Source organism: Chrysoperla carnea, chromosome 4 (assembly GCF_905475395.1).
Source record: "Chrysoperla carnea chromosome 4, inChrCarn1.1, whole genome shotgun sequence".
NCBI lineage: Eukaryota > Metazoa > Arthropoda > Insecta > Neuroptera > Chrysopidae > Chrysoperla > Chrysoperla carnea.
Window position 1 is genome coordinate 49746692 of NC_058340.1, and position 23424 is coordinate 49770115.

The 23424-nt window shown below is 28.0% G+C and overlaps 3 protein-coding genes across 5 annotated transcripts in view; 2 read left to right on the forward strand and 1 right to left on the reverse strand.

The window, feature by feature from the left end:
- The window catches only part of LOC123298758 (transcriptional activator Myb), a 49247-nt gene extending 45353 nt beyond the window's left edge, over positions 1-3894 (forward strand). The window contains exons 13-14 of the mRNA XM_044880853.1: positions 1724-1843; positions 3655-3894. Coding sequence (XP_044736788.1) covers positions 1724-1843; positions 3655-3774 — 240 coding nt within the window. The 3' untranslated portion in view covers positions 3775-3894. The remainder of the gene's footprint in view (positions 1-1723; positions 1844-3654) is intronic.
- Positions 3895-8617: 4723 nt separating this feature from the next.
- LOC123299251 (catalase-like) lies at positions 8618-14658 on the reverse strand. Of its 2 annotated transcripts, none has more exons than XM_044881583.1 (3): positions 14433-14658; positions 11632-11723; positions 8618-10644 (listed from the first exon to the last, which is right to left on the reverse strand). In XM_044881583.1, the coding sequence occupies exons 2-3, from the start codon at positions 11710-11712 to the stop codon at positions 9157-9159; spliced, it is 1569 nt and encodes a 522-aa protein (XP_044737518.1). In that variant the 5' UTR covers positions 11713-11723; positions 14433-14658; the 3' UTR covers positions 8618-9156. The 2 variants fall into 2 exon arrangements, with proteins under 2 accessions (XP_044737518.1, XP_044737517.1); XM_044881582.1 differs by having other exon boundaries at positions 11632-11798.
- A 1289-nt stretch (positions 14659-15947) lies between these two features.
- On the forward strand, positions 15948-23339 carry LOC123297893 (methyl-CpG-binding domain protein 2). 2 transcript variants are annotated; one of them, XM_044879710.1, is made up of 5 exons: positions 15948-16079; positions 16158-16314; positions 17866-18018; positions 21723-21960; positions 22938-23339. In XM_044879710.1, the coding sequence occupies exons 2-5, from the start codon at positions 16190-16192 to the stop codon at positions 23178-23180; spliced, it is 759 nt and encodes a 252-aa protein (XP_044735645.1). In that variant the 5' UTR covers positions 15948-16079; positions 16158-16189; the 3' UTR covers positions 23181-23339. The 2 variants fall into 2 exon arrangements, with proteins under 2 accessions (XP_044735645.1, XP_044735646.1); XM_044879711.1 differs by lacking the exon at positions 17866-18018.
- The last annotated feature ends 85 nt before the right edge of the window (positions 23340-23424 follow it).

Here is a 23424-nt window from a genome sequence, read left to right on the forward strand (position 1 = left end):
ATTAAACGAACCATGGATAAAAAGTTTGTAAAATAGAATATAAGAAGTACACAATCAGTGTCGGCTTTAGGAGAGGTCGACCGGAGCGTCAAGTTATACAGGGCGCCGCTTGTGCCAACTCAACTTAGCCTTTTAATTTGACTACCTATTTCTATCGATCTAAAGGAAAACTTAACTCAGCGTATTAACTTTTATAAACTTATCTCGCTGGATGTTTATAGTTTTCTATTAATTTAATAAAAAATATGGTACAAATTCAAAAATTTTTTTAAAATTATAATCGAATAAGTATACCTAAAAGGGCGCCAGATGGATGATTTGTACGGGGCGCCTAGATGGCTAAGGCCGAAACTGTTCACAATTATTGAATGTAAGTTAAATTTTCGTTTGGTCTTTGTGCACGTCAAAAGAGTATAAGTACTTAAAGCGACGTTGATGAAAACGGTTATAGATCTTCAAAAATGTTCATTACATTCCCTGATTGGATATTCTATTCATGAAACATGAACTAATTAAAGTTGCAAATTATGTATTACAAATACAGGATTTGAATTATTTACTTAAAAATGTTAGGGATTTAACACTTAATTACTTTAATATAATAAAGGGTTCACATAATAAGACTGACAAAATACGGTCGTTTTTTCTGTTTTATGGGAAGAGCTAATTTTTACCCCAAAAACATTCCAGTTATTAAAGTCAATTTGATCAGAACTTGGATATTGATAGTACATAATTTAATTACCAAAACATCGTACAATTAGCTATTAGTACCTGAATTTTTTTAAATATCTGTTTTAAATTACTTAAAAATTTAGTAATTCCCACACAATTTTATCTTTCTAATTTTTCGAGGTACTTCAATTCCAAGTGCTTTGTTATGAATCATGATTAAAAATTTTTAAATACCCTACGTTTCAGACAACATAGATCCAAATAACAAACTGAAAGGTACATTTAAGGACCGCTAAACACAAATAGCTTATTCAAAAAGTGAGAATAACCATATACGATCAACGTTAAAAATCTGCAACGTACCAATGTTACATAGTGTTAAAAACAACTATAAAATATATTTGAATTAATTAACAATTTTAACGTCGCCATTTTTTTAAATTTAGTCATAATTTTTACAACCCCATTCAATAAGTTGAATGTAATCAACAACTTCGATAAAAATATTTTTTATTAAAGTAAATGTTTGTAAAATCGACATGGACACACTTTAAATCACCAGTCATATAGAAAACGCCTATTTGTTTACAATTTCATTATCACCCATAAATCATACATTAGCTCATTTAAATTCACATACTAAGCATTAAGTATTACTATTTATAATTTAATGAAATCGAATCAATATATTTTTAAGTTTTTTAATACCAAGGCTTGAAAGATATACTATAAGAGTTATTTAAATTCAAGGGTAAAAAGGCATGATTTTTATGTAGTGCATGTGTGTATGTATAAATTAGATAAATAAATTAGAAAATCTATAAATCCACAATTCATAACAATATTTGCAACTATCCAAATTTTTCATCTTTAATCAAATAAAATATTATCAAAATTGATAGCAGAATGATAAATGCTAATCTAAATTTATGATTAGTTATTATAAACAATTGCTATCAGACATATAATTCTAGTATTTCTTTGCCTTGGTATTTATGTACGGTGAGGGGATATATTGTAGCTTGATCCTTTTCTTTGTTCCTCTCAGCAGTCTCCTGGCCCTGGACCTCGGGCAGCTTCCGTCCTGTCAACTGGGACGCGAAAAAGCACGGCCGCAAAACGCATCACTTTCGGGGAGGCGTCTGCTTCCACGCGACCGAGGCCAAAGGTGAGCCTATTAATCTCGTCATTAGATATAATTTGTATGATTTTTTTCCTCTGAAGAGTTATTATAAATTTGTATAATTTATGATCCTAAATATTTGTTTTTATTAAAATATTTCGATTAAATATTATTTAAAAAATGTTTGATCGAATTTAGATATATGCAATATTGTCACTAATTAATAAGGTACGATTAAGATATCCTCTTTGCATTCTAGACTGATTTTACTTATTAATTTTATTTTTATGAGAAACTTAAATAATTCAATCAATTATTTCGTCTTTTGTTTTAGTATATGTTTTTTATTTAAGTTAAGCATGTTTAAAATCGTAACTAACCAAATATATGTTATTAATATAAACTTTATTCGAATTGGGATTGGTTTATTAAGCCAAAACATTTTATAACAAATTTTTGCAAACTAGTTAAAATATTAAAATCACTATAAAAATGCTTTTGATAAATAATTACAGTAAATTTCGCTGGAAGTAGAAAATATTGAAGCTTAAGGTAAAAGTTTCCATTATTATTAGAGCTAAAAGTTTAACAAATTATGTCTGAAGAAATTACTTAAAAATAGTTTATAAATTTCCTAAATAGGAAACGTGAATAATTTTTTACAAAGAAGGCATTAGTGAACAAGTTTTGGAAAAATATTAATAAAGATGATTAGTCCCCCATAAACCAAACCGATATAACAGCCTTTTGAATATCTTGAACTGATTATGTATTGTCTTTAGAAGTTGACTTTCATGAAAAATTTATTTTCGTCATTAATAAATTCGTATTTTATGAATTTTCTATAAGTATTTCCTTATTCACAGTATTTGAAAAAATTATGCAAATAGTTGTGATAGGTGATGAGATTCATCTAAATTAAGATCATCCGAATTTGCAGAGTCGGATTTAGGCTTAGTTCCGTTGAGCCTAGGCCTAGTAGGGCGGCAACATTTAAGGGGTTAAGGCTATTTGTACGAGAAGGGCGTTACGTTGATTTTGGAAGTCTAAAAAAAAACAATAGGGACGAAAGACAAATATTTTGAGAAGGGTGTCACAAAATGGAAAGGATCCCTTATTGATTAACGAAGGCTTAAAAGAACGGCGCTTAATATGGGTAAGGCGACTCTGTATTCCGTTACAAAAAATCGCTTTGCGATACCATATGCCTAGAGCGCCATCACTATCAAATCCGCCACTGCGAATTTGTAACTATTCATTAAGTGTTTTCAATGTAAAAAGTTGATAGTTTTAATGAAATATAAAAGTTCAAATGAAATAGAATATGATCAAGCATTGTTAACGAGATTTTTAACAAAATTTTTAAATATGATACAAAAAGCATTTTCTTTTTAAAAATTTGAAAACGAAACAAAAGTTCGTTCATGTAAGCAAACCTATAGAGTCTTTTTACACACGAAGTTATTCAAAAGAAATGGATCTTTTTATATTCAATTACTTTTGAAGTCGGCTGTGTAGTCATGGTGGACACAACATCATTTTCGACTATAGTGATCTGCATAATCGATATCAAGAGCAGTTTAAGTCCCTTGGTAGATAATTAAATCACCAATAAGTTTCTTTTTAGTAGCTTCATGTGTATATGGCCTCAGAGTCTAAAATTTTACAAATTTTTAATAAATGATCACAGATAGGTATATTAATTTGAATTTATAACTGTTCAAATTCAGGCAAATATAGTTTTTCTTAAGTTTTTGCAATTTATCAAGAGATATGTTGTAAATTATTTACTTTAAAATCATCACTTACCTAAATTAATAAAAAAATAAGTATTCATAAATATTTCTTAATTTCAGCTGGATGTTGAATGGGAGATAGTGGCGTGTGGGCAAACAAGAGATCAATTAGAATTAACACGAATGGCTCATCGATACCTTAAAGACAACGCATTGAAACCACGATCATTAAATTTCTAGTCGTCACTGCTTAAATGCAGCAAAACAAATCAAGTTAGAAAGTTAGTTAAGAATTTGGATTTTTTTATAAGCCGTACTATTTTTATTTAATACCGCCAAAATGCGGCTGCGAACAACTTTAAAGCAAATAGTTAAAACAATTTTTTTTTATTGAATACATTTTTTATACTGTTTTTAATGCTGTGTTTAAAAAAATTTTATATACCTGTAAAGTGTTTTTTATTTGCTATCCATGGAGCATATTCAGGATATAATAAAAACTGTAATGTAATGTAATTTTTACACATTAAAGATTACTTTTATGTTATTTGTTAATTGTGAAAAAAATAATCAGTCTGAATGTGGTCAGTAATACGAAATGGTGAAAAATGAACAGTATGGTTTGGATCATAACTTTTTTTTGTGTGTATATTTAAGGAGAGTTAATTTTCCATAATCTTTCGTAAAATTTGAAATATTACAACCTCTATGTAAAGCAGTTGGAGGCGAATAAATTCGGTAAATATAGATTTGTAATTTGAAAGTAAACGATTTATTATTGGGTTTCAAAATTCAATCTGCGTGTTAAAATACCGACAATATATGCTCTCTCAAACAAGCCCAAACAAAGTTCAATTATTTTGGTTCGTTGTTCGACTGCGTATATCGTTTTATTAATCCGTATTTTTTTTTTCGCCATTTTGTATTATAAAAATTTGCTTTAAAAGTTAATTAATTTTGGACAGGAATTGTGTGTTTTGTAAAATTTGTAACACTAATAATGATACTTTTTTTACTCCCACTCAACTATTATTTTTTGAAAGATGTTTGGCGTTTTCGAAAACTAGACGAATAGAGTTAGTCATAATTATAGATTGAGAAAAATATCGTTGAAAAATTGTATAAAATATATTTCTACATTAAATATGAATTTTATATCATATTTGATTTTGAATGAAAAATGATTTGCTGTTTATTTTATAATTTAGATTATTACAGTATTAAAAATGTATTTGTAAATTTTTACTAGTTTTTACAAATTATCATTGTCGATAATGTCTATGTTATCTAAGTGCACTTAGCGACACTAACAAAACTCTATTAACGTAGTTTTAAAATGTAATAACATGTGGCTAATCTTACAAATTATTAAATGGCAGCTAATTTTAGCTGATTATATATAAGAGTTTGTCTTCTAAGCTATAAATGAAAAAAACACAATAGTTTGCTATATTCAATATTATCTTGTTCTAAAAAGTAAGAACATTTATTTACATTTATTTGAATTTCTGTTTTTAGTCCCTAGATATCCGTCCTAGGGACGTAGAAAATATAAATTATTCAGGGTAATTCATAAACAGAAATTTTATTAATTTACGTGAATATTTAAAAAAAAAAAAAAAAAAAAAAAACTCGATAATTGAATGTACCTGATTTGTATATTACTTTGAATTTGGATTTTTCAAATTACATGAATTCATGGATAGAAAAATAACAGGGATAATATTGAAGATTAAAATAATATAAATATATTTATTTTGAATTAAGAACTTTAACCATTAAATTAACTTTATATTTTTTACAAAAATTATAATTTAAGTTACCTTTGTATAGTTTTATAAGTATATTTTTTTAGTACTTGTTAATTCTTGAATATTACTTAAAATCCTTTTGATTTCATGAAATAACGATCTATTTAATATAAAAATTTTAAAATAAAATATATAGTTTCCTCTTCATTTGTGCTTGCCGCTGTTTTTAATATCAAATTTCAGTACTTTACGTTGTTTATAACATCGTCTAAATAACATCTTTATAACACATTCGTTGAATATTAAAATTTAATCGTAATCACATAGTTGACATACTTGTTTACACGTAGAGAAGAGAGAAGGAGGGAGAAAATTTTAACTAAAAAAGTGTGGTGGTCCTTAATAAGTGGACGATGGTTGAGTGACAGAAGATATTTGTTTTAAGATCTTTAACTTCTCCATACATTATCTTTTATTACATAAACATTCGGAACTATCTTAAATTCGAAAAAAAATAGGCTATGACAGACGGGCAATTAGGAGCGTAAGTGATTTTAAAAGAGATCCATTTTTAGCGTTTTTTAATTGGAATCCTAAGGCTGAGAAATGATTTTGTGTCCAATAAATTTTATATATCTAGGATTTTGTATTGAAAAATGTGCTGCCCGATCATATTTTTGTATAACAGAATAGAACTACAATCTCAGATCTCTATATTTTCTCGCCTGCACTTAAATCCTTACATAAGTCAGGAGTGGCGAACCTTTATGTACCAACATGCCATCTATTCTAAAGAAATGTTTAATGAGGCCATAACGTGCCGTTAAATAATTTTGTTTTCGTAATTATTGGGAAAATAATAATACCAAATAATATACTAATTAATGTGTTCATAATGTCATCAAATACATTCTGTACTCGATATCTTAAGTATATTTTAAGATTGTCTCTCGCGTATAAACTTTTGCTTTCATTTTAAATGTTTTTTGCTTTCTCTTGCTAGCATTTACGTACTAGCATAGTTATTAACTTTTGCTTAATTTGACGTCCTTTTAATACAAACGTCGGAACAGAATGGTGTACAAGCGTAAGCGTAAAGTATTAACATGACAGAGGATTCTTGTCTTTTGTTAGAATGTGTTATGTTTCTTTAGAGGTACAAAATCATACATTGGTTTTATTTATATCCAAAAATTAAAATTATACGGATAATTTCGCAGATCGTTTTAAATAAAACAGACTGAAGCTATTTTTGTGCCTTCAAATATATCTAAAAGTTATTTCTTTGATCGCATGATAGGATATGTAAATTATTTATGGTATTTAAGTTTAAAAAAATATACTTATACAGTATCATATAATATTTCATGTTAACGTATAATAATAATATAATAATATATGTTTCTTAATTTAATACAAAATTAATATATTTCATTAAACATATTAGTTTTTGTAATAATAATTATTATTAATCAATCGCCAATTAATAATATATTTAAAATATATTTGTATAGTATATGATTATTAAAACAAAACAAACAAAAAATCAATTGATTCATATAATTATAATAGTTGATTGATCTTCGATCAATAAATACCATAAAATTTTGATCATTTTATATTACTTGACATTGACACATTATGCTTTTTTTTACGTTTTATGTAAATACATTCGTATATATTGTTTTGAATATAATATTCAAAAATTGCACATTTTTTCAAACTTATTTCATTTTTCTACTTTAAAACATATTACAGAATTTATTGATCGAGTTAATTTATATTTTACTAGCATGCGTGGTGTATAAATTTGTTTTTACATAAAATTGTATTTCTTTCTTGAAATTTGAAGAAAAAATAATTTCAGCTGTACAAATGACCCTAGCTGTTGAAAGTGCAGCAAATAAATTTAAAAAAAATAAAATAAAATAATTCCACATAAATATTTTTCACTAATCTGTTGAACATAGAAACCAATCTCAACCAAATAGTGATATAAAGGTTGTTATCACAGATCTTAAATAAATTAGATTGTTTAAATAAATCTCCGGAATTAATTAAACTGTTCGTTTAAAAATACGAAAGAAACTAGATCAAATGATTTTATTTTTAATAATAAAAGACCGCAGCAACCCATTTAAGTGTTAAGTGACTATAATGAATAAAACGGTATATGCACGGTATTAGTAATGTATCATGCATCTATTTGCCATAATAAATATTGTGTACAAAGTGCTGTGTTAGTATAGTTATCTCTCTTCAAGCATCAATAGTCATTTTTTTAAACTCAGAAAAAATGCATCAATGTTCAGTTAGTTTTTTTAAAATATCTGAAGGTTAGTTTTTTTTTCTAGAATTAAAAAATTTGTTAAGAACACAACCTTTACTATGCTCTGAAATATAATATAATATTCTTAATAAGATAAACCAATTTAGAATTTTCTAACACTATACCCATAATGTGACAACAGCCTTAAATAACCTGCTGCGCTCTTTTTTTAATAATAATAAAATCACTTGACCTAATTTCTTTGATATTTTAAACCATTTTATTCGTAGTGCGTGTCTCACAATCCAAATAAATCTGTCTACCCAAAATCGGTTTATCGGAAGTAAAATGTTTAGAAAGCTATGTTTCAGTTGTAAATGGTTTGTGTAGTTCAATTTTTAACAGTTGAACATCTTTGAATTATTGTTTATAACTTTAATATTTGCCATTTTTGTTAGAGGCCATATATATATTTTTTTTAATTTCGTTTAGCTGTGAACTAAAATACATTTTATAGTAAGCTTCTAAATAGTTTGTAGAGTGGAAAAGAATCGTTGTTGTATTTTGATTATTATTTATTCGTGATAAATAATTAATTGGTGGCGTGATTCTTTTACTCTTACTTGAATATTGACGAAATAACCGAAAACAAAAATCTACAGAAATTTGAAGAAAAAAATGTAAATAATATATGAAATTTGTTTAAAGATTATTTGTAGCGGATTTGGTCTTCAGATGCATTGTTACGAAACCAAATAACAAAGAATATTCTATTTATATAAATAAAAATAGAAACGTTTATCTGTTATTTTTTTCGTAAAAATCACCACGTATGATGCAAATTTGTTAACAACAAAAAAAAAAACTTGTCAATTTAAATATGTCGATTAGCGAGCATCTTTTTCTATAATTGTAAATACAGTGGATCAATGATGTTATATAAATATGTAGATTTTCAGTGAGATTATGATTTTATAAATAAAGGAAACTTATAAAATTTTCATATTTCATTTAATAAAACCCTAAGAAAAATTTAAAATTTTGTTGTAATGATAGTTTTTCTTTTAGATTAATATTTTTATCATGGGTAGGTAGTTCACCCAAGTCGATAATAGACTTTTGATTAAAATAATTCATGGTCAAAATTTATATACTTCGACCTTTGAACGATTGTCTTCGTTAAACTCTAAAAAAATATATCTTTTGATATGACTCACCCCTATAAACTGTGGCGTAACTATGAAGTGAAATAAGACTGGTACAACGTTAGGAGCGCCTGAACTTAAAGGACTCGGAAGAGATGGACTCCTGATGTATGTTATTTATTGCTCAAAGTAGACAAGAAATTATTATTATGCCGTGCATTCAGACTAAAAACGGGGTTGATCAAAAACTAGTGGCTTTCCATTTAAAAATTTTACATCTATCGTCATTGGATTTTGAATTTAATTAACCATTTTTTACACCGTTATTTAAAGCTCTAAAGAACTTGAAACAATTGGCCAATGTTGATTTTTGACAAGAAAAGCTTTTTAAGATCCTTTGATCCAAGTGTGGTTACGTCACTTCTCACAATAAATTTGTAGCATAATCTCAATTTATTCAAAGATATTTTATATCTTTTTTTAAAGATGTGCTAGTAATATCTCGTGCGTCTAATGCTGCTCGAAGTCTCGTACCAAAACTAAGATCTACATGAGATAAAACACTAACAACACGATCTTGTATAAATTTTGCCGATCTTGAACAATGATCGGCTATATTATTAATGAGACGTTCACGAGCAGCTTCATCTAAAACTTTTTGATAAAAAATTCGAGGTTGCGAATAGTTATCTTCGTCACCCGAATCATACCGGTACACATCGCCACTAACTAAAAATTTTGGTTGTAATTTTTGAGCCCTTGGATCAACTTCTGGCCCACAAAAACTATTTGGATGATAATTTGGAGCACCACCTTGCGTGTTAATAGTAAATTTTCCATCTCTTTGATAATTTTTTGGTACATCTGCTCTGAAGGCTGAATTAATTGGAATCTGGTCACGATTGGTACCCACTCGATATCGACCAGTATCTCCATAGGAAAATAAACGACCTTGTAACATTTTATCTGGTGATGTATCAATACCTGGTACAAAGTTTGAAACATCAAAAGATGCTTGTTCGACCTCAGCAAAATAATCTGATGGATTTTGGTTTAAAACTAAGGTTCCAACTGGGATTAGTGGGAAATCACCATGAGGCCATACTTTGGTCACATCAAATGGATTAAAAGGAACTTTATTAACTTGATCAAAAGTCATAACTTGAATATAAAAAGTCCATGATGGAAATTTTCCTTCTGCTATGGCGTTATACAAGTCTCTTATTAAATAATCAGGATCAGCACCAGCTATTTGTTGGGCAGAATCTGGATCCAAATTTTTAACTCCTAAATTTGATTTATAGTGAAATTTACAATAAACTGCTTCTCCTTGACTGTTAATTAACTTGAATGTGTTCGATCCATAGCCATTCATTGTACGATAACTAGCCGGGATCCCTCTATCACCAAATAAATACATATATTGATGAGTACTTTCTGGCCTTAAAGACATGAAATCCCAAAAGGCATCATAATCTTTTAAATGTGTTACGGGGTTTCGTTTTTGTGTGTGTATAAAACTTGGAAAAAGTATTGGATCGCGAATAAAGAATATAGGTGTATTGTTGCCCACTAGATCCCACATTCCATCTTCTGTGTAAAATCTCACAGCAAAACCTCTTGGGTCGCGAACAGTATCTGGATACCCCATTTCTCCACTTACTTGAGAAAATCGTACAAATATTGATGTTCTTTTCCCAATTTTTGAGAAAACTTTTGCTGCAGTGAATGGTGTTATGTCATGAGTCACTTCGAAATATCCGAAAGCTCCAGCTCCTTTTGCATGTACTACACGTTCAGGCACACGTTCTCGATCAAAATGTGCTATTTCATCAATAAAATTATTATCTTGTATGAGGACTGGTCCGTGAGGACCTACTGTTAGTGTGGCATCTTTATTTACTACTGGAGTTCCCCAGCTGGTTAACGTGGTAGATGGAACTTTCTATAACAATTTTACAGTTTATTATTAGTATTTATTATTTCTGTTTTTCTGTCACATCGCGACATATTCCTTATTCCTTTATCAATTTCCATGATTTACCCTTCATTTAAAGCTTATCGTGCTGGCTAATGATTAAAAATCGACTCACGGTCTAAATAATAAATAACGGTCTAAATAATATTAAAGTTAATTTTGTTTAGTTTGTAATTTGTATATCGTATCTGTAATAAAATTGCCTATAAATAAAAATAGTTCATATTCATCACTTATATTTTATGCACTGCGCAAAAATAAATACACGACACTTTTTGTTTCCTTAAAAATACAAACTATTTTCAGGCATGTAACTTTGTTAATCGTGGTCCTTTTGGGCTCTTTTTAGTTACAAAAAAATAAACATAGGAAAACAAATATTGATGTCAATTATTCGAGAGTTAAATTTGACCCCGAAGAATTGCAAACTTCCATTGTAATATATGAATGTTAGGATTAGGACCAATATAAAAAAAAATCATTAATTCAAAATTTTGGTTAAATGACCAAAATATGATCATAGCTACAAAATTATGAATTTCTCAATTCAATTTTCTCCTATATTAATATAATTAAACGCAAAAATTTCATGTAAGACATTTTTCTAATTTTTAGGCCCCAAAAACCACTAATTTATTTTTAAATAGAAGGAATTAGCCTATTATATTAAATCTCATTAAAAATATAAAATATAAATGGAATTCTTTTTAAAATTTTCGTCAAATTAATTTTTTCTTTTTTGCTATTTACTATACCCTTCCCCCCATATAAACATATATCTTGCTCAATTTTTTTTAAATTTCAATTTACTCTTAATTCTATTTAATTACAAGTTTAAAAAAAATCAACTTTAAACAGGCTCATTAAAAATTCAGATATGTATTTATTATACTTGAGCCAGATTGAAAATTTCTTGATAATTGAACAAAGACCTGAACAATAAAATTATTTTACCTTATGTAATTTAAATAGAGTTAATTGGAGAGCTGCAGGATCCCTTGGCGGTGGTGGCGCGGTTGCGGATTCTTCTTCCATTTGTTTTGAATCTTCCATGTTCAACAATAAATTCAATAATACGTCAACAACAATATCGTGGAATATAATAAATATACTTGTTTTCTCTTTTATAATCAATAATAAAATATTAATATTTATTGCTTTTGTATGGTTTATTTGCACATTATAAAAATATATAAAATAATAATAAACATAATTGTAATACCGACCAATGATTATTACAATAAATATTAATTATTAGATATTTTAATAATTTACACATGAAGAAATTTTAATATTTTATATATAATCAATCAATTAAAAATTTCTCTTTAACAGTGGTAATCCTAAACAAAATCTTTGGAAATTTTTACTAGTTTCAATATGTTTTATACAAAATGTTAATATCCTCCGTTGGATCCTTAATTATATTTTGCAATAATTTCATCTAAATTATAGTACGGTGTTTACGGTAGAAATCTGGTCAATCAAAAGAAATAAACCTTTTATGATACCACATTCCCCTCCCTAGTCTGAAAAATAGGTTGAGATTCTGATCCTGACACATCTCACATTAATTGTTGAGATTCCATTAAACATTTATTTCTAGCCTAATCCAAGAATTCTCATTCACGTTTACTCCGAAAAATAACGATTTAATTATACCAATGGTAAAGAATAAAACAAACAAAATTGATAAATAGTGTCCGGATTTTCATATATTTTAGGGTGAGACAAGCTATTAATTAAGGCTTTGTAAATAAGTAGTTCCAGTTCTTTTTAAAAAACTCAAATTTGATTCGTCTTTTTAATATCCAAGTTGTCATACTCTTTAAAAATCCGAACAAAACTAATATTTGAAAATTCCCCTAATGGTTCCTGGCTCGAATCACGCTTAAATCGAATTTTTTTTCCTTTTTTTTTTGTACGAAACTTATTTTAGAGGTAAGAGATACCAGCAGTTCATAGAAATCATTATCTGTAAGTAAAAATAAAATTTGAGTCGCGTTTATTTGAGTTAAGAAACTGTACTACATTGAATTATAAAAATTTCGTTTCAAAATGAACCAGACGATAAAAAAATCTAGTGTGAAGGCCACACAAACTGTATATACATGCAAGGTATGCACAGGACGCTCCCAATTATAAGCGGGATTTGACGGTGGACTAATGGCAGTAGAATTTCCAAAAATTATTTTATCTCGATTTTCACTTTAACGGGATGTTTTCGTGATTATTCAACAGACAAAACAAATGAGCTAAATTAAAAAAACTAATTGTTACTAAGACCCAATTTCAGACCTAAAAGTTCATGTTCTTATTTTTCATACCTATATTATTCTTATAAATTATGTATGAAATTTGAAAGATCTAGATTTTTTCGTTTGCGAGATATCTGGTAGCATATTGTAACGATTTTATGTTGGTTCGATACAATTAAAACACCGGGTTAATTATTTTGAAACTTTGATATTTTGAATTTTTGGGCGGTCCACATGATCTCAGAATCGAATGTTTTAGCCATTTTCTCTTTAGCTTATAATAAAATTTAGTAATCAAATTTTTTGGATTTAATTTTAACATAAACATATACTTTTACAATTCGAATTATTAATAATTATACAACCGCCAATGATAATAATTTTAATAGATTTTTTTTTTAATTCGAAGAAAATAATAAACACCATAGAATCGGTGAAGCGTTACATAAAAGTTTTTTAACTTCATAAGCATATAGTAGAAGAGCTGAGAGATATTTTAGGGTAGGTATTTGAGGCATACCGAGAAAACTTTTACAATATTTATATTATGATATCTGAATACAAAAACGCAGACCTACCAAAGAGTGGTAGGTTGTAACCAACCCTTAAATTTTTTAATTACTAAAATTTTTTCTCAAAAAGTATTCTTGAGGCATTTTATATTTCAAAAAATAGTATATTACACACTTAGCAAAAGTAAAGAATGTTTGTCACCCTCGGCTCAATGAACATGAGTTCTGAAACATTAGCTTTATACTAGCTCTCGTGGTGTGTATACTATTTTTCTCCCCGGTGGACGCTGAAAGCGGCAACTTGGTTTTGCACAGTGAGATTTTAACAGAGTAATATATAAAATAATGTTATATTAGTGCAAGTGAACAGTTACTAGATTAGGTTGAAGTGTGAGAAACAGCGTATATTAGCTGCTCTCTGAGTTGAACTGTTGAAGAACGACTGAGAATCTTATAACTATAACCACCCAAAATAACCATTGACAATCGCATTAGTGAGAGTTTCGGATATCCGATGTATGTATACGCTGTCTTTCACACTTCAACCTGTCAGGTAGAATATCCCACCAGAAAGATCTGTCTTTAGAAAATATTTATTTTCAAAATAAATGGATTTGTCATGGACATACTACCAAAGAACACATCGATAAACCGATATAGTTTATTATAGTCTTTAATATAGTGTTGCTTTTGCGCCGTGATAGAGATTCAAATCAATTTAGAAGAGTTACCTATTTATTATACATTCCTTTACCTATATATTCAATTCGATGCAAAAGAAACACCAGCGACGCTATTATTTCCGGCATTTTCTTGACAAATTTTGTCAATTCTCTCGTTTAAATTGAGTATCCTTGTGTAGTGCCCATGGTTTTTGTATTCAGATATCATACCTACTAAAAAATGTCTATCAGCTCTTGGACTAATGCTATACATAAAAATATTAGACACAAGTAAGAATAAATCAAAAAAATTATAGATATACCTCCAACACAAATAGCGATTGGGTTTTTCTAATGGTGTCTATCTTTCGCATCGTGGCTCTTATTAAACGATTTTGATTTTTGAAAGTTAATTTGATCGAGAGTGTTCTTATAGCTATATGTTTTAAGAAAATTTGCTTAGCCGTTTGAAGATCATTACCTATGGTAGCTCTTTATATTTCTTCAAACGGTTAAGCAAATTTTCTTGAAACATAACTAACAACACCCTCGCTCAAATTACCTTTCAAACAAACAGAAATCGGGTAATCCGTTTAGGAGCTACGGTGCCACAGACACACAGATACACAGACCGTCACCAAATTAAATCAACGCGATAATCATACGCTATTTATAATAGTAATAAGTTTATAAGTTTAAGAAAACAAATTTATTGAAAAAAGAGTGTAAGGTATGTATATTACATTATTGGTAATTATAATATGTCGCAGGTGGAGTAGTGGCTATCCCAGTCGCCTCCGCCTACAGAGTACTTCGGTTCGTATCTAGCATTTTTTTTCCGATTAATTTTTAATTAAATAAGTTATTATGCCGAGTTAATGGGATTTTTTTAGATAATTACAATGAGAACCAAAAGCGACAAATAAGTAAGAGGGCGTGGTATATTTATGTTATTTTAATTCCCACCCCCTGACAGAGGAGTGATTTATGACATAAGTAAGAAAGTGGGATTATCATAATTAATTTTTTTGTTTGTGAAATGACATGTTCTCCTATTTCAAAATCTTATAAAATTTCATTTAACAAGAATAAATTTTAGCATCTACAAAACAAAAAAGCAAAAAAAATAAGTGTTATTTTAATATTTTGTTATAGGCGAATATATTATAAAAAAAGTGGGATAAAATATATAACATATTCTCCGGTAACAAAATTTCAAATTTTAGTCTTAACGAGCGATTTTTTAATTTGATTAATAAAAATTTTATACTCACACAGCCACCCGTCTTGTTAGTAACCATATAATTAACTTAATAATTACCTTTATTAAAAAATTAATTAATTCATAATTTTGTTCTGAAAGAAAAAATAGGGTAGAAAATTTAAAAAAATAAAACAAAATTTAAAATATATATAACGAATTTAATTTACAACGCGCGCATGCGCAATAAAGAGGAAAAGCTTCTGCAATTGAATTAATGAAAAAAATAAATAATTAATAAATATGAAATATTTATAATCCAACAATTGCTATTTATAAACGAACAATCAATAATTCCTTAAAATAGATTAAGGAACTAAAAAGAGGAAATCAATAGTTAGAGGGGGGGGGGCTAACTTAATGGCAAATAATAAATAAACAACAATCTAACAAATAATTTTAATAATCAAACAATGAAGAACAAACGACGAACAATGGATTAAAAAAGATTTATAATTAAATAACCCGAAAAAAAATTTTGCGGGGGGCAAAATAACGTTAGCTTGAAAAGGTTTATAGATGGCCGAGAAACTTTATCAGTCTACATTAGTCTATAAGTTTGTGGTTCTTGTTTATAGTTTGTGATTGTGTTTGATACTGTTCGATAATCTGCAATTACTTTCATGTGCATTTATTACATTTGATAAAACTATTGATTTAATTGTTTTTTATTTCATACAAAAATATTACTGAATACTGTGGAATAAATGTATGCTAATTAATAATTATCATTTAATTCATTTATTTATAATAATTAATATATATTTTTGTTCTTAACCAAATTTAGGATTTTTGCTAAGTGACAGTTGGATATAAATAATGGCAAGCATTACAATTGAAAAGAAGAAATATGACTGTAATTCGTTACCCAAAGGATGGCAAAGGGAAGAAGTACTTCGGAAAACAGGATTATCTGCTGGAAAAGTAGATGTGTATTACTACAGGTATATTTAGATTCGAAAGTGTACGATTTTTCTAAAAATCAATGTTCTCATTCTAGCTACTTAATGCATGTTTTCGAAGCTTTCTCCTAATATTCTGAAATAATATTTTCAAACATTTTAGTGTTTAGATAAAAAATATGGAAGGTTGAAAAATTATTTGGGTACCTAATTCTACGTAACATTTAATTTTCTAGTTTCTTTAATACTATTCATTTTTATGAAGATAGGATTTATATAATATTTCTGCAGAATACGTATCCGGATTTGGGAGGTAGTGATCGATTCTTGCTTTCTCGTCTAAGATAACTACGAACAAAGCGATTAGTAAACCAGATTATATAATTTTACATCAATCCAAATCGAAACTTAAAAATTAATGTTTTAGTATTCGATGTGGAACTAATTGTGTTTTAATATTATATAGTACTCATTATTTTTACTAGAATTCAGACTCTAAACGGGTACGTTTGTTGTTTTTAATCCAACATAAAACAATCATTCTCATAAAATTCTGCACAAAAAATGTGTGTACTATTTTTAGGTTTCGTTGCCAAATGGCAAAATTGAACCCATATTTTACAACTTTTAGAAATTTGCAGGCTTATATCTCGCACTATTAATCAATAATACTAATGATTATATACTTTTTTGGTGTAATATTTTGAAATATAGGATGCTACAAAAACGCTTTGAGAGTGTATTCCAGGAAAAATAGAATTAGTAAATATTAATAAAAATGTAAAGTACCATGGATTGTCACATGTTCTATTTTCAAATTAGGTTCTAGCCCTTAAGAAAAACTGGAATAAACGAAACTTTTCTTTGATTGAATGTTTAACTATCATATAATGTCTTTTGAATAATTTTTAGACAATCTTGTACCTTACAACAGCCTTCATTTGTGCCTCTAGCTAAAATATTAAAAAAATCAACATGTCTTTTATCTTAAAATAGTTCTCGGGGCTATTTATACAATGCCCACGAGGGGGCATTTATATTAATTGCGTGAGGTTTTTCTTGTTCAATTTAGAGTCTTCCCTGTTTAGATGAGATTTGCTTGTACTCCCCCTCATTCATTACGTAATATTTACGCTAAAATTGTTTAAGGCAAAATGAACAATAAAATAATTTTTTTGATTACCTGTGAAATAATTTATATTTTTAAAAAGTTGACGTGATATTTTCGATTATGCTCCCTCCCTTCAAATGAGATTTGATGTGGTTATATTTAAATCACCTCCCACAATTTGAGCCCACGTAATTAATAGATGCCGCCTATTAAAACAATATATTTGTGAATGCAGCATTTAAAAAAAAATAGAGGCACACACAAAATTTACAACCGGGTGTTAGACAGAAAAGTTGAGAGTTAAAATAAGTTTTCTGTTATGTATAGATTTCGTGCATGTCTTCTTTTTGTTGCATCCTCTAAAACGGTTTTACTTCATTTTTTGATATATTTAAAAAAAAAAAAATTCAAAATATATAATTTCATATTGTAAAAATAAATATATTAAACACTCGACAGTTATTATTGCTTACGTATTACAGTCCCAATGGACAAAAGTTTCGCAGCAAGCCACAATTGGCACGATATTTTGGTGATTCCATTGATCTGGCAATGTTTGATTTCCACACTGGCAAATTCAATTCTATGCTCTTGCGAAAAAACAAGTTGCAAAGGGGTACTCAGTTTGATTACAGGTAGTTACTAATATTATCATATGGAATTCTAATTCAGTTTTATTATTTATTTTTTTAATAAGTTTTAATTTTAAAAAATCACCGTCCTACGAAACCAACACATTTATAAGTTTGAATTATTATTTTAACACGATGCACACATAAAATCATTTTATAAAATCAAATGTTAAAGAACAAGTATTTTGTGAAAAGTCTCCAAATCTGGATAAAAATACGATAGAAACTTTAAGGTTGAGTGGAATAGAGCCGATTTTGAATATAATATTATTCAGAGTTTACTCGATTTGAAATCAGTTTTTAAAGGTTCTATTGCATTTTACACCGATTTGTCACAAATGGCTTGAGTTATTCGAATACTACGCCAGTCTTTAGAGACATAAAACTATGTTCATCCTGCAAAACATATAGGAGTGTTCTTTGTAGGTTTCTTCGGATGTATTTTTTATATTTGTCGATATTTAAATTAGTTTTTGAAAAATTAGGAATTATCAGAGAACTTGAGTATGTTTAAAATTACCATGTAATTCTAGAAATGTCAAAGAATTTTATTTGTAGCTGATTTTCATCAATTTAAATTACATTTTTTGTCGAATATAAAATTGAGGCAAAAATCAATTTGGCTTCCTTACACCACAGCCTTTAACTTTTAAAAATTTTCGATCAATTTTTAATTGTTTAGTCAAAAAAATCAGTGAAAAAAGTACGATAAATTGAAATGGAAATCGTGGTTTATAAGGCTATTTTGAAACATGTTCGTGTTTTTGTAATGTCTTAAACTCGCGATCGCAATTTCTAGTGTAGTCGCGTGTGCAGTTACACCCCAAAAACGAAAGTTTTGAAATATAAATAAAATATCTACTGAAGAATCCTGCTTTGTACAACAAACCTAATTTTTGCAAGATATCACTGAGTACAGCATCCAAGAATAATTCACTCCGTATTCCGTGTGCCTTTTTTCGCCCAAATTCTACTAGCAAAGTATGCAAAAAATTTTTTTATTATAAAAATGTTTTATAAACAATGATGCTGTGAATTTTGGAATTTTCGTCCTCAAAATTCTGGATCAAAATGTCAAGGAAACACTTGGGCAATAAAAGGCACACTGAATATGGGGCAAACCCCCTTTGGCCTGTACACTAACTATGATCTAAATTCTTGCAGTGGTATTATCTACATTTTACACCAAATTATTATTCTACATTAATTTTTTGAAAAATAATTGCATCCTTTAAGCTTTTATAAGCATGAACTTTTTTTTTGTTACTAGACTAGGTAGGAATCCTCTACGTATCCCAGTACCTAGAATATGCGGCTATAAATCTTTTGCATATTTTTTATTCCAAATAGATCATTTTAATTTGGTAAACTATTTTTATTTGAAAACAAGAGGTTTGCAATAACAACATAAAGCTTCTTCGAAATCAAATATATTTAAACTATAATTAGTTTCAGTGTTTATAATACATTTTTTGATCCCCCAACGTAGTTGGTTTATTGACCCTTTTAAAAAATGCGTTTCATTCAATATATAGAGAAAATAAAATTATTAACGATCTGTGTTTTATAAAAAATTAAATTTTCAATCAAAATAATTCATTAAATTTAACTAAAATATTTATTTTAGAAGAATATATATTAACGGGACCTTCGCTATTTAAAAATAATTCAGAATCGGCCAGAGTGTCGGAAAAAAAACGTTCTTTTGTTGTTGGCCAATTGATACCAATCAGTTGCCCTTTTTTTTATCTGATACCCTGACCTTTTCCGAATTTTTCCTTAAAAATTAAAAAAAAAAAAAAGAGATGCATTATGGGCAGCAATAATTTTCTAGTGTATTGAAATACTGTAAAACTTTTTATTTACTATTTTGTAGCCTCCTTTACTTAATTTGATAGATAGTAGTAGACTTATTTTTGTTATATAGGGTGTCCAGTGAATAAATTCACATACTTAATTCTATTGTGAAATTAAATGTAAATAAAGTTGTTTCAATTATTGTTCTATGTATTAACCGTTAGATTATATTTTATTAGCTTAGTGCTGATGTTATAAACGTAAAAAAATTATAGGTACAATAACAATAGCTTTAGTGTACCAAATTGTAATTCGATATGAAGAAAGTGGTTGTTGTTCTTTTCGGCTCGGTAAAATAGCTGCTACATTTCCAACGAAAAGAAAAGCAAGAGAGTAGTCGTTTTTCTATTAGTTGTAATTATTGTAAATAAAAAAGTAGAGATAATTCGGGAATAAAAGCTAGCAAAGCTAAAAAAAGTAAGCTAAACCGAGTAAGTTTAAGTATATTTTCATAAAGTTAGGAAAAACAAAAGTTACATTATTATTTGTAAATTATTATCAAAATTTCATTATGTAGAATTTCTTCATTAGAATATTTAACAAATATGCATGAGATTTTTATTTGCTTTTTAAATACTAATTTTCCAATTCTATTCTGCTTCAAATAACATATTTTGTGCTTTATTTTGATGTGTGATTTGTGTTCAATTCATACATACTCTATTCGTTGCGTGTAGAACCGAAATTTAATACCGCTCTCGAAAATATAAATAAATTCTATATCGTTTTATAATACAGGTGGTCCAAGTTATACCAGCAGGACTTAATCATCACGTTACGAAAATGATAATTTCGCAGTACACTTATAGACGGGAAAGCGTTCTTTTCTAGATACAGAATATTGAAATTTTAGAAATAAATCATATTACGGTGAGTATTAACAAAACGGCTACATAGACAAATTCGAAATTCGTTACACAATGATCCAAGCACTACATAACGTATTGTATTCGAAATAAATTCAGCGGAATAGGAGATTCATGTCACTACCGCTGGTTTTCGTAATTTATCAACATAAGCCGTAAATCACGAAAGATTTTTAGCTTATACTGTCAAATTCCTGGTTTTTCTAAGCAGAAGTTTTGGAAATATTCACAAAAATATCATTTTCCTATCAAAATTTCAACCTCCCGTCATTTAGAAAAAGACGCTTTCCGACTATAAGTGTAACGAGAAATTTTTATTATTTTAACGTTATCTATCATTTAATGAAGTGCTTATGTTATAACTTGGACCACCCTATATTATTAATATGATTTTTCACACAATGTTACGATCATTATGTATTAATATTGCCTATATTAATACAAAAATGATAAAATCCTTGTGTGAAAACTCATATTTAATAGTGGCCTTAAAATCGATTCTACGCGCAACGAATACTTCCACGTAAAATTTTTTTTATTTTACATTATTTTAATCAAAAAATTGAATAATTTTTATTGAAATAAAATTGAATAACTATTGAGATAAAATATTACCTATTTTTGAAATAATAATTATCTATTTTACTTCTTAGAAGTTTTTTTTATATGGATTAACTTTTGTAATGACTGTCTATCTCAGCCCAAACTGTCTTTAAAATAAAATTCAAGGTCACTATAAGATGTACTATTTGGAATCCAGAAACTTTTATTTGAAACATTTTTTCCGTAGGATCAAACTTATCTTACAAAATATTACTCATTAAGTTGTCAAACCAAAGTTTTGTAGAATATAGAGAACGAGAGGAACTTCATGACCAAGAAGTAAAATATTTATACAAGTTTCAAAAATTATCAGCAAAATAAAAAAAAACATTTCAATTACATTATTGAAAAGTTATTTTAAGCTTAAATTATACATTTTAGCCGTGGTGTCAGAAACGATGCATCGTTAGTCCCACCAATACGTCAAACTGCATCTATATTCAAACAGCCAGTCACAGTTTATAAAACACAGGAAGGTAAAGTGAAAACAGATTTTAAACATGGTCCGCAAGAAAAACCGAAGCAATTATTTTGGGAAAAACGTCTCGAAGGATTACGAGCTTGCGATTTAGATGGAATTGAATTTGGTGCTATGCAGTTGCCGAAAGGATTAAAACCGGTAAACACATAAGGATTTAATTAAAATATATTTTAAATTTCATGTAAAAAATGTAAAAATAATATTTTTCTTTGACATCTCAAAATAAATCTAATACAGTTTTCATGTTTTTAAAGACGAGGAAACAAAAAAGAACGAAAAATGCAGATTTGATACACACTAATATCTGGTCTGAAAAATTATGAATATAATTGTTGGGATTCCTTCAAAAAACAAATTTATCCTAGTTCAATAATAATAATTCTTATTTGGCGTTTATCTATAAACTGAAACAAAGTTGATTGAAGTTTAATGCCGAACAGATTAGTCATTCGATTTACATAAAACCTTATATAAAAATTAAAAAGAATTAATTATAATTATAAGGAGGATACGTCGTTAAGATTTTTATATATTTTAGTACGATACAGAAGTATCAAACAATTAAACAAATTACGTGGTCGAAACTTCTCTTAAAATTCAATGTAAAATGGCTGAGATCTACAATAGCTCAATAAGTCGCCTTCAAGTCGACTTTTGTTTATCTTTTTGTATTTCTGTTATTATTAACAGCAGATGAGCATGTTCCTATAAAAATTCCAAGGGTAGGTCGTACGAAAATCTATGTATCAAATGTATGAATGAATAAAGTATTTGATGACAATCATACAATGAACTGAATCAAGATTTATTTTCTAATATAAATTGAGGAATTTTTATAAATTTTTTTCTGGCTTTCGCCACTTAATCAGTTTGCGATTTTATTATATGTTAAGAGGTGCACTTTGTGGATATTCAAAAGTTCTGGAAAAACAAATCTAAATCATAATGAGATTGGATTAATTTTGAAATAACGATTATTTCCTCAATTCAAATATCGACCACTTGATTAATTTAAAATAATAAATAACTTTTTTAACTATTTGAAATTTGATTTATTTATTAAAAGAGGTATAAATTAAGATTTTTGTATTACTGTACAATTTTTTATGTTCTAGGTTGGGCCACATGTGTGTGAAGAAACAATTCTTCAATCCGTGGCCACTGCATTACATGTTTCTGTTCAGCCGGTAATTGGACAAACTGGCCCTAAATCGGCATTGGATAAAAATCCTGGTGTATTTTTAAATCCAGAACAACCTCTTGTTCAAGCTGTTCAGGTTGGCGAAGAAGACATTCGACGACAAGAAGAAAGAGTTACTCTAGCAAGAAAAAAACTTCAAGAAGCTTTACGTGCTTAAAGTTTTTTAATTTTAAACTTGTAAATAGAATATATATTATTTATTTGTGATTCTCTTAGTTTAAGTTTATGATAAAATGTATAATTTAAGTATTGTTTAAAGTAAGATTCTTAGAATATAAAAATCTGTTCAATAAATATGTTCATTTTTTACAATAAACGAAATCATATTTCATTATTAAAAATAAATTTAAAAAAAATTCATGTTTCACTTTACAAAAAATACAAACAATTGAAAATTGTTT